This window comes from Phoenix dactylifera, chromosome 10, assembly GCF_051530095.1.
Source record: "Phoenix dactylifera cultivar Ajwa chromosome 10, Ajwa_hap1_PhDact_Kaust_v1.1, whole genome shotgun sequence".
In the NCBI taxonomy this organism is placed as follows: domain Eukaryota; kingdom Viridiplantae; phylum Streptophyta; class Magnoliopsida; order Arecales; family Arecaceae; genus Phoenix; species Phoenix dactylifera.
In genome coordinates, this window is record NC_143199.1 from 26,111,644 (window position 1) to 26,124,282 (window position 12,639).

At 47.3% G+C, this 12,639-nt stretch overlaps 1 protein-coding gene across 1 annotated transcript; it reads right to left on the minus strand.

Annotated features, from left to right (window-relative positions):
* Positions 1-1,539: 1,539 nt before the first annotated feature.
* LOC103710744 (protein NRT1/ PTR FAMILY 6.3-like) lies at positions 1,540-10,605 on the minus strand. The gene is made up of 4 exons (XM_008796624.5): positions 10,395-10,605; positions 10,069-10,286; positions 9,382-9,977; positions 1,540-2,425 (listed from the first exon to the last, which is right to left on the minus strand). Exons 1-4 carry the CDS (start codon positions 10,513-10,515, stop codon positions 1,540-1,542), a joined length of 1,821 nt encoding a protein of 606 aa, XP_008794846.4. The 5' UTR covers positions 10,516-10,605.
* Positions 10,606-12,639: the final 2,034 nt, after the last annotated feature.

The following is a 12,639-nucleotide window of genomic DNA, read 5'->3' on the forward strand; positions in this document are numbered from 1 at the left end:
TGATCTTGCACTTTTTTTATATATGCAACCGAGCCCTGTCTGGATTTCTTCCCTGTGATGAATGCTAGCTTCTTGTTCTAAAAAGTTTTCATTAAAGGCTTCTAAGCATAACTCTCTCTCTCTCTCTCTCTAATATATACGTGTGCGTATGTGCACGTCTGTGTGTGTATTTTCTCCCTATGATGAATGCTTGCTTAGTCAAAAGTCTTCATGAAAAGTTGCACACCATATTAGGCCACAGGATAGAATTTCCTTCTGGAAGTGTGAATCGCTCTGGAAGAGAGATGATTTGAAGAGAAGGAAAGAAAACAACGAACCACAACATGGATAACAAAAGAAGATATGATAAAATCTCTCTGCAATAGAACATATTTGTTTCAGACAAGTCGATATATATCATCAAACTAGAAGTTAAGGAAGCTATACTTCAAATTTAACAAAGATTAATTTGATAAGAAAATCAAAAGAAGGGCATCCACTGTTGTTTCGTCTCTCTTTAGTTTCTCATCCCCATTTACCTTGCACCCCTACCATCTCTGCCTCTTGTTTCCTCTCTCTTCCTGTCATCATCGCCCATCGACTCTCCCTCCTTTTGTTCTCTCTTCTTCCAGTTAGTGTCATGAGATGATACAACTTTACTCTCCCGACCATCTTTCTTGATTTCTCTCTCTCCTTCTCATCTTTTACCTCTGCTGCTTTCTCGCCTGCAATTGCCTCTTTTCCCTTAGTCACCTTTGCCCTGCTCTCCCCTACCATCTCTGCTCCTCCTCTCTCACTTCCCTTATCCTCTTCAATCTCTCTTTCTTCTTCCTACTCTCTCTCTCTCTCTCTCGTTTCCAGTTGCCTTTACTTTGACCTTCCCGACTGTCCTTAAGTCTCGATTCTTGTCTCTTTCCCGTGCATCCTCTTCTACTACTACTATTCTTTCCTCTACCACCATCTCTATCGCTTGCTTCTTCTCTTCGACCTTCTCATCCTTGTTTACCTCTGCTTCTCTCCCGGTTACAATCTCTCTCTCTCTCTCTTGTTTCCTCTCTTCCGTCTCTCTCATCCTTGGTTAACTCTACTGTGCTCTCCCCTACCCACTATCCTTGTTCTCCGTCCTTTCCTCATCCTGGCTTACTTCTACTCTGCTCTCCCCTTCCCTTTCTCTTGATTCCTTTCATTTTCTTTTCTCCTTCCTAGTTTCCTCCTCTTCACGATCCTCCACCCTCCCTCCCCCGGTGACCTGCGAAACACGTAAAAGAACGGCTGCTGTCTCTGGAGCAACATATTCTTTAGCTTCTCTCTTCATGTTGACCTCCTCAAATTCTTCTCCTCTCTTTTGAAATACTTCATCATATTTTTTATTCATGTGGAACTCCAGGTACTGCTAATTCTTTTAAGCTTAAAATTATACGCGGAGCTTGTGACCATGCATAAAACCATTTGTGCGGTATTAGATGATACATTAGCACGGGAGGTTATTGAGCAACCGCACGTCAGAAATATAAGAAGATCAAACTATGCCATGCGCTGTGTTGTCAAGTGCAAAAAAGCCTATGGATGGCTGCATGCTTCTGCCTCTGTCAACTCCACCCCGACCATGCTCTCCACCTCCGCCGCCGCTGCCTGGCCCTCCTTGGGGACATACCACCATGCCGACACCAGGTAGACCCCAAAATTCACCAGGCTCAGCACAGCCAACAGCCAGTAGAAGTTGTAGAGCTTCCCACGATTCAGATCGTCCGTAAGCCATGCTCCATGGCCACCCTCCCCTGTCACCTTGTGCACAATGGTCACCAAAACTGAGCTCACGAAGAAGCCCAGCGACAGGGTGCTCAGGAACAGCCCTGTGCTCATGGTCTTCATCCCCTTGGGACACTCCCGCAGGAAGAAGTCCAATTGGCCGACGTAGGTGAAGGCCTCCCCAGCCCCCACTAAGAAGAACTGAGGGACCAAGAAGAAGACACTCAATGGAACGGTCGCTCCCTTCTCCACGGCGAGCGGGCTCGACTGCGCCACCTTGAGGCGCTTGATCTCGGTGAGGGCGGCGGCGGCCATAGCTAGAACGGAGAGAACGAGGCCGACGCCGATGCGTCGGAGAGGGGTGAGGCCGTGGGGGTGGCCGGTGAAGCGGCGGGTGATCGGGACGATGATGCGGTCGTAAAAAGCGATGGTGAGAAGGATGGAGCCGACGAAGAAGGCGGTGAGCGAGCCTGGGGGAATCTGGAAGGATGGACCAATGCGGCGGTCCATGGTTGTGGCCTGGGCGACGGAGAAGGTGCTCATCTGGGCATAGACGGTCCAGAAAATGATGGTTGTGGCCCAGATGGGGAGCATTCTGATCACAATCTTCACCTCCTCTACGTCTGTCAGGGTTGATAGCTGCCATTTGCTCTCTTCAGTTGTCGAGCTGACGATGATCGCAGCGTGATCCAGGAATCTGTAACAAAGAGAAGTTTAATCATGTGAGAGCCCCTTCATTACAATCTTCATTGATAAGGTTGCATGGATGCCATCAATGGAGCAAGATTACTTTGGTGAGAAAAAGAATAATCGCCAGTCCCTCTCTATGGATTTATTCTCTAACCTTCAGTACTTTTCTCCTTCTCTGCTGATACAACTATTCCCTGCTTGGCTGTCATAAATTTTAGTTCCGACCGTGGATTTTATCTGATTGATTCCTTCCATCTTTTGACAAATATTGCTACTGCTTATTCTCTATTCTGAGTAACGCTAGTTTCTTCCAGCAGACTGAATTATAAATGTTCAGGAAACTAACCATATCATGTCCATGGTGGCAAATCTGAGGTATTCTTGATGATCCTTAAACACACTTTGAGATTTTGAGAGGATTGGATGCTGATGCAGGAATTCAATTTTTCATCAGTACAGCATTAGCAAATATTATCTTAAAATATTATACAACTCGAGTCATGCTAATTAACTAAAAAATAATGCCATGTTAGTTATCTTATATATGTTTCCATCCCATAGAATGACCTACCTAGCTAACTTTACAGGTTTCAAAGGAGTTACAGATATGTGTTAGATAAAATTAATGCCACATAATCATTTGATGCATATAAATATTATTTTAGCATGTCGAAAAATGATTTTGTGATATATGAGAATGTGTAAAAGATATATTATGCATGTAGTATTATCCCAACTGGTGCATATACATAACTGCAAGATGAGAAAGGAGTTAAATAATAACGTAAAAACAGAAATTGAGAAACAAGAGATGTGACAGAATCTCGAAGAAAAAACATGTCAACAAGCATGTAGCAAATGTTTTGTGAAAGAATTTGCTGAAATTATTTTAGAAGTTTAGCTATCTAACTAATGTTTTTTTGGGATGGTAAATGACTACGAGAAAGACAAAATCAGCAAGCCACAGAGAAGTAGGAAACGAAAAAAAAGTCAATGAAAACATGCAGTGCAAAATTATAGATATGTCTTTTCTTATGTCAAGGGCCAAACCAAAAAATACAAATGTTGCCTTTACGACATTAAAGAGCCAATCTAGAAATGCTAAGATTATCTTTTTTTTCACCTTAGTAGTATTAGAAAACAACTTGGATTCTTGTATTACATCTATTTCACATGCAAGATGCTGGCGGTATTTGCTGGAAGGTTTTCCTCCTCCTTGGACTTTGGCTAAAGTTGGTGCAATGCTTTTACCACCATTAACTTTGCCCATGAAAAATCTCATAGGGCATTTAATACCATAAGAACGATGAAAGATTGAGGTGGGGCGAGCTACATATTCTTATACCACACAGGTTTCGTCTTGAGACCCGACAAGCGGGCATACGAGTACGACAGACAATAAGCTGCTACGTCCTCTAGTTTTGTTTTTTTGGCAAACCAGATTTATTAAACCAATCTAGAATAAATACATCCATATGAATCAGAATAGTAAATATCAAAAAGCTCAGACGGAATGTCCGTCATAGCTATCTGCAAAGTCGACTCAATGTGATTAGCTACATATGATGCTACTCAATTTATAACAATATTAGCCTCTCTATAGACATATTACCCTTCAAAAGCCTATAAACTTATCCCGATTCTCTAGCAATCCTATAACATTGGATGAGTACTGATGGGGGGCAAAATGGATCGCCCTATTTTTCAGCAAGTCACCCACCTCAGAAGGCCGACCCCAAAAAGCCGAGCTTAGGAAGCCGACCCCAAAAAGCCGAGCCCAGGAGGCCCACCCCAAAAAGCCGAGCTCAGGAGGCCGACCTACCTCAGAAGGCCGAGCTCAGGAGGCCGACCTCAGAAGAACGAGCCCAGAAGGCCGACCTCAGAAGGCCGAGCCCAGAAGGCCACCTCGGAAGGCCGACCTCATCGTCCATATGCTGCGGCCATGCCCTGCAGCAGCCTCACCGCACCATGCTTTGCTTGCTGGTTACGCCACGACATATCAACCAAGGACCATGCCCTGCTTTTCCAGCTATACCCTGCTACGACTGTCAACGCCTTACCACTCACAAGGACGGGCTGCACCGTGTGCCACAAGCAAGCTCTAGCTGCGTGCCATCCCCACTCATGATGGGAACGGGCCAAACCTCCTCCACCTGGACGCCCCGACAGGGACTATAAATAGCCCCATCAGATAACGCCAAAAGGACTTTTGGCTGGACCAAATATACCCCACTCTAACTTGAGCATCGGAGAGCCCTCACCGGAACCCCACTGGTGAGGATCGCCGCGCAGGAGGTGGCCCCCGTCCTCTCCTTCCAAACTCTGACAGCTCCTCCGACTTCTCCGGCGTGGTCACCCTCGGGCCAAATTTGAACTACAGCATATTTGGCGCTAGAGGAAGGGCCTGAGTCGTGATCATGAAGTTAAGGGGTCACGGAGCTTTAAATGCATCGAAGAGCCAGGCACCAGCTCTCGGCAACTCGCTTCAAAGTCCACCCCTTGCAGAACTGGCAGACCAAATTTTTCAAGTCCAGCCAGAGCAGTTCAACCTACTTGTCCAACAAGTCCAAGCACTCACTACGACCGTTCAAGGCCTGCAACAAGTAGAAGACCAGCCTGTACTCCCTTCTCATGAGCATGAGTCCTCTGGATGCCACTCGCGACGTCATTTTTCTGTAGAGTGTCACCACCACCGAAGCTCTCACCAAGCTCGACCCCCAAACCGGGAGGGCTTGTCGCACATCCATTATCCTGAGAGCTTGCACCGAAGCCTAACGCCTCGAGCACGGGAGCACCCGAGCTACCCATGTCGAGCTGCAACAGGAGCCCCACCCGAGCTCGACAGAAAAGTCGAGGACTTGGAGCGGCAGATATAGACGCTTCGAGACCGAGCCCCGAAGCGAGATGTCGACCTCAACTTTACAACATAATCTCCATTCCCTCAATGGATATTGGATGAGTCAATCTTCCAGAGGTTCAAGATGCCACAAATTGAGCCATATGATGGCTCATTCGATCCTCTGGATCATTTGGAGAGCTATAAGGCTCTTATGACACTCCAAGGAGCCACAGACGCTTTACTCTGTAGAGCCTTCCCAGCAACTCTCCGCAAGGCAGCTTGTCTTTGGTTCTCCAGGCTAAAGCCTAGCTCAATTCTCTCCTTCGAACAACTAGACAGGTAGCTCGCCACACATTTTGCCGCTAGTCGGCGTCAACGCCGGACCTCAGACTCTTTTTTTGCCATCAAGCAGAAGGAGGGAGAATCCTTAAAAGACTACATCAATCGCTTTACCTCGGCCACATGGGAGGTTCGCAATCTCGACCAGTCAATCGCCATGTTGGCATTGAAGACTGGAACTCGGTCCTACAAATTTCTCTTCTCTATCGAGAAGAGCTTCTCCGCCAACTTTGTTGAAATGTTGGCCCAAGCTCGCAAGTACGCCAAGGCTGAGGAAGCTATGGCCTCTCGGCAGGAGGCAGCCGAACGACCTACCAAGATGCAGAAGAAGCGCCACGAGGAGCTCTCCCAACCAAGCAGTAGATTCTCCTGGCATGAGAAAGAGCCTCCTTGGCCCAAGAGCCTAGCTTGCCCAAGGTCTCCCCTCCAAAAGTTTCAGACATACACTCCCCTCACATCCACCCGAGCAGAGATCCTCATGGAGATTGAGGGTCAGGGCTACCTCCGACCTCTATTGAGGATGCGACCGATAGAGTCGCGGAAGTGCTCGAAAAAGTACTGTCACTTCCACCGAGATCGCAACCATGATACGGAGGATTGCTACGAGCTCCGTGATGAGATCGAGGCACTTATCCGCCGAGGTCGGTTGAGTTGTTTTGTCCGTGATCAAGCCTATAGAAGTGAGCCCGAGGAACAACACCCAGTGCCGCGTAAGGAGCGGAATGACAACCGACCTCTCGCGGGCATCATCAATACCATCAGAGGGCGGGCGAGTAGAGGCACCTGAAGCATCGAGCTCGGGAGAAGAAGCTTCCTTAAAGCATCTGTGTACTGCAGAAGTCATCTATTTTTCTGATGAAGACCAAAAGGGTGTTGAACCCTCTTTATAATGACGCTGTAGCTATTTCCTTTGTCATTGCAAGGCTTTAAAAAGGATTTTAGTACATAATGGAAGCTCGGCTGACGCCTTATTTTGTAAGGCCTTCCAAATGATGAGCGCTCCTCTGGCCAGATTCACCGAAGATTCCACCTCAAGAAAGTACTATGAAATTAAACCGTCTTGTGGCCCAGGTCAGCTCGGCCTACAATGCCATTCTTAGCCAACCAAGGCAACAACGAGATCGGGTCCGGCCTGGCAAAAGAAAATGCTCTTGGGTAGCCATGGATCCTGCATGATCATGGCTCCTCGACCTTGGGGGGCAGCGGCGCGGCCTAGAGCTCAATGCCTGCCGCCTAACGGCCTCCAACGACTCCCAGCCGGTGTTGAACCAAGTCCTGAGAGACCTCAAAGTTTGGAAGCTATCAATATGTCTTCAAAAGGTACGAGACGCTATTTGGTTTTAAATAATTTCAATATTTTACATATTCCAAGGTCGGAGAATGCAAAAGTCGACATACGGGTATCTCCATCCCCAACATCGCCCCCCCTCATTTATATTCTCGAGCTCATCTAAGTACTCGAGCTCTTCTACTCTCGAGCTCGTCTATGTGCTCGAGCTATTCTGTTCTTGAGCTCATTTAAGTGTTCGAGCTCTTCTATTCCCGAGCTCATCTAAGTGCTCGAGCTCTTCAATTCTCGAGCTCATCTAAGTGCTCAAGCTCTTCTACTCTCGAGCTCATCTAAGTGATCAATGCTATTTCGACAACATTCGATGCCAATTCGATGCCATTTCGACACCAATTCAACGCCATTTCAACGCTATTTCAATGCCACTTTGACGCCAATTCTACGTCATTTCAACGCCATTTCGACGCCATTTCGACGACATCGGACGTCATGTCGATGACATTCGATGCCAATTCGACGATATTCGACGCCACTTCGATGACATTCGACGTCATTTTGATGACATTCGACGCCCTCTGATGACGTTCAACCCCTTCTACGACGACGCACCCCGATCTGAGTGGGGGCGCCTTGCTGAGTTGACCACAAGCCAAAGAAGGCTGCTAAAGTCGACCTCGAAGCAGAGTCGCTTAGCTCGGCTTGGACAGCTCGGCTTAAGGTCGTTAGCTCCAACTGCACGAGAGGTACATCCTACTTGGCACATATATCTCCATAAACATTTGGCTATATTACAGGACGATCAATGACTGAATTACTTCCTTCACCCGAGCCAAATGACGACTCAGACTCGGAAGTTGGGGGGCAAATGATGGGGGGCAAAATGGATCGTCCTATTTTTTGGCATAAATTCCCACCTCAGGAGGCCGACCCAAGAAGGACGAGCTCAGGAGGCCGACCCTAGAAGGACGAGTCCAGGAGGCCCACCTCAAAAGGACGAGCCCAGAAGGCCGACCTCGTCGTCCACATGCTGCAACCATGCCCTGCATCAGCCTCACCGCACCATGCTTTGCTTGCTGGCCACGCTACGACATATCAATCAGGGACCATGCCCTGCTTTTCCAGCCATATCCTGTTACGACTGTTAACGTCTTACCACTCATAAGGACGGGCTGCAATGTGCGCCATAAGCAAGCTCTCGCTGCACGCCATCTCCACTCATGATGGGAACGGACCAAACCTCCGCCACCTGGACGCCCCTACAGGAACTATAAATAGCCCCGTCAGGTAATGCCAAAAGAACTTTTGGCTAGACCAAATATACTCTACTCTAACTTGAGCGTCGGAGGGTCCTCACCGGAACCCTACCGGTTAAGCTTTGTGCAGGTACATCGCCGCGTACGAGGTGGCCCCCGTCCTCTTCTTCCACACTCCGGCAGCTCCTCCGACTCCTCCGGCGTGGTCACTCTCGAGCCAGATTTGAACCACAACAAGTACTATTCTCAGAAGGTAGAGGATGAGATAGCCATCTTACAACCGCTATCGAGTCTTCTTCAAGAATAATGACACCTTCAAAATTCTTATAGCTATGTCCTCTCCTTCACATGCCTAAAATGTAGCCAATTAGAGGTTCCATAAAGGGTTTCAAGTCAGTGTCCTACCTTAGTTCAAATGCAGCTCAAAACTACAGAGAAATGAAAAGGATAACTATTTAAAGTTATCCTGCTTATGAATGGAAGGTTTCTTATATTGGTAGTAAAATGGATTTTTTTAGTTTGTCGCATGCAGATTGGAAATTTCCATAGTTGTGTGTGGTCATAACAATGCTAAACAAAAGTTTTAATCTTGTAATTGTTTCTCTACCATGTGGGTCGAGTTGAGCGGGCCATAGTCATATATATACCATGGTAATGTCCAAAGCTTAAACCCACAGTATGTGAAGCATGTCTGGCAGTTTATATATGTTCCCAACTGTGCACCGCGTATGTCCTTACCAGCCGTTAAGAAGAGCCGGTGGGCGACTTACATCCATCTTCGGCAGATTTTTGAGCCGTTTGTTATCAGTGTTGAGCTTAGAGCCGCATGAGAAGGCATCACTTATGCGAAACATATTTTGGGTGCAGATCGTGTCCTCCTCGAGGAGGACTCAGCCACAGTGGTCGAGTGAGGTTCAAGGTGGGAGGCGTGCTGCCAATGAAATGTGGCTGCACGACGACATCCGCAGTCTTTTAGATGCGTGTGTCTTTCACCAGACTACAAATGTCTATAAAAAGGCGAATAGTATTGCGGACTGGATGGTATCTTCTGCTGCTCATCACTTTGAAGGGTTTATTTAGGAGAACCATGGGTCTGTCCCTTCTCCTCTGTAATATTTTTCTTTTTCTGATTTTGTGAGCTAATTCCAATCCATTGTGTATGAGTCGCTGTTGCAGCAATAAAAGAAGAAGAAGAAGAAAAAAGAAAGAGAGAATGGGAGAGATAAAATGGAGAGGGAACTTACCGGAACTGTTTGGTGTGCGGCAGCCGCTGCTTCCCGTTGCGCTTCTTAGACCCCTTCTCCTCCCCTTGGGCGCCAGAGATACCATCAATATCATAAAGCATCGAAGGATCCGACGGCAATTCAAGCCCCCTCTTCCTCCACGCCGCCACCGACACCGCGGCGATCTGCGTCAGCGGACTCCCGACCAGCTTCTTGAACCGATACCACCTCGTCCCCGACAGAAACACCACCAGCCCCACCACGATGGCCGCCGCGCATAGCCCGTACCCCCATTTCCGGCCCATATTGTCCTGGATGTACACCAGCACCGTCACCGCCAGCAGCGACCCGAGGCTGATGAAGAAGAAGAACCAGTGGAAGAACATCATCATTTGGTGCTTCTCCTCCCTGTCGGCCTCGTCGAACTGGTCGGAGCCGATGCCGGACACGCTTGATTTCAAGCCACCTGTTCCTAGCGCCGTTAGGTACAGCGCCAGGTAGAGCACCCCCATCTGCACCGCGGAAGCTTCGTTGCCGCAGTCGCCCGACGCTGCGTCAGCGCATGCCGGCGGTCGCAGCTCCGGTGCAGCTGTCGAGATCGTCAGGATGGTCACACCCTTCATCCAGCAATCCAAATCCAGTCAGACAACGTGATTGGAGGCATCGAGAAAGGGTGGGAGGGAGGGAGGGAGGGTTGTGGTGGCTTACGGCGGCTTGGACGGCGGTGAAGATGGCGATGGTGCGGTACCGGCCGAGGAAGGTGTCGGCGATGAAGCCGCCGAGGAGGCAGAGCATGAAGGAGGTGCCCATGAAGTTGGTGACGGCGTTGGCAGCGGCGGCGTTGCCCAGGTGCATGGTGCCGGTCAGGTAGGTGACCAGGTTCACACCTATGCCCAGGGTCGTCAGCCTCTCATTCAGCTCCACCACTAATTAAAATTCCAACCAACTTTAGATTTGAATATACGTAAAAATCAGGATTATGAGGTAGAGATGCAGAGAGAGAGAGAGAGAGAGAGAGAGAGAGGTATATGAACCTAGGATCATGGCGGCGCTGGTCCAGCCGCCGGATCGGGCTTGGATGGCCGGCCGGCCCTTGTAATCCCAAGCATCAGGTAGGATCTTGCCGGGTTCATTGGTTTCTCCCAGGCCGACCATCTCCAGAGGAAGGCTGTTCTCTCCTATGGGTATTCTCGGAGAGAGCGGGCTGGGTTTAATATTACGGGAGGCCCACGTTGGTTTGTCAATGTGGGATGTAATGCAAGCTCTATTGTTTTTTGGCACTTGTCAAATGTAGTCTTTGGATAAGTTTCCATGCTGCATATGGCAACCGCATAATAGGAAATACCACAATATTCATTAAACTTTTGGTAGGAAATACTTCGACTTCAAAACTTTACTTTTTTTTTAAGTACATCCCACAACTTAATTTTTCATTGCAATGTGGCTCAACTGTCTATCTTTGTTAGGATTTGTGAACACGTGATCGTCACGTGATATAGAATCAAGCCTCCTATTTCTTTAACGACCTTCCCGTATTGATTAGAAGAGGGGTTAGGTTTTTTGGTGGGAAAGGAAGGAGATGAAATGGCAATCACTTGACTCCTTCCTATTTCTCTTTCTTTCCTCTTGAACTAGGGTTTTGTCCGATCTGGTTGAGTTTGGTGAAAATAGAGAGAGAATGAGTGAGCAGAGGGAGAGCGAGGAATGTAGAAAGCTTCTCCCAAAGCTAGAGCTCCTTGATGGCTTTGAGCATGAACTTATGCTAAAACTCCATTCAAAGTTCCTATCAAAACCTTTTCATTTATTGTAACTGTGCATTGAAAGCTCCATTGAAGACCTCATAGGTCATAGCTGATCCTGAACGATGATTCTATGGATGCTCCATGCATGAGGTAAGAGGATTGCTAATTTTTCAAACAAGAAGTTTTACAAATCTTTTCAATATGTTAAAGCAGACAAGAAGAGGATATGGTTTTTTTCAATGGCATGATCCTTCATCCTTACTATGTTCGACAGAGATGATCAGCAAATTGATGCAGAAAAATAAGATTCTAGAGAATCAGATCCTAGCATGGTGCTTAGTTACTTCTTGGGTGGTCATAGAGGGTGTGTTATTACCGAAGTGGAGTACTGCAAGGTAGGATGCTGGGGTACGTGAAGGGTTTCATCCCATAAGTATCTACAAATAAAATAATCAGAGGAGGGACCAAGTGCATCTTTTTAAAACTTCTAGGGTCCAAGCAGTACTATTGTAAACTTATAAGATTTGTTTGTAATCTTTTTAAGAATGCAGTGAATAGAAATATTTGTTATATGATGCTAGCTATGTTTACATCTCTCATGTCTACAAACCAGAATGGTAACTTTTTAATATGGTGGAATCAACATTTTAGCCACTAGAGAAACCATGTTGCTTTCAGGGATCCAAATGTATATATACAGTGAACTTTTGAGGTCAAATATTAATATTCTATACTTATAAGATCTGTTTATAATCTTTTTAAGAATGTAATTAATGAAAATATTTACCATCTGATGCTAGCAATGTTTATATCTCTCATGTCTACATACTAGAATGGTATGTTATAAATTTTTTAACGTGGTGGAATCAAAATTTTAGCCACCAGTGAATCTATGTTGCTTTTGAGGGTCTAAATGTATATACAGTGAACTATTGAGGTTAGTTTTAGGTCTTGTTGCTGGAAATTGAACCCGGGGGCGACTGTCGGCCGAAAGGGAGGAGCTCCGCTGCCTGAGTGGCGGATGGCGACTTGTCGGCGGGCGGCGTCCTCCTGGAGACCTGCAAGAAGCTGGTGGAGATCGAGCCGAGCTCGATAGATGGAGATCGAGCCGAGCTCGATAGTCGGTGGAGATCGAGCCGAGCTCGATAGATGGAGATCGAGCCGAGCTCGATAGTCGATGGAGATCGAGCCGAGCTCGATAGTCGATGGAGATCGAGCCGAGCTCGATGGATGGAGATCGAGCCGAGCTCGATAGTCGGTGGAGATCAAGCCGAGCTCGATAGATAGAGATCGAGCCGAGCTCGATAGATGAAGATCGAGCCGTGCTCGATATCGGCGTTCCAAATTTTTCGCGAAGGCATCCGGCTACGCTCGGTCCTAGTTGTATTCGAGCAGGGTCGTATATACAAGCTGGGCCGGATCTTCTGGGAGTCAAAGCATTTAGACATCAGGAGAAATTCAGCACAATTAAGCGATTGCGAATAAGTTATTGCAGAAAGGTGAGATTTATGATTGAAACGGAGGACCCTTCGGGGTT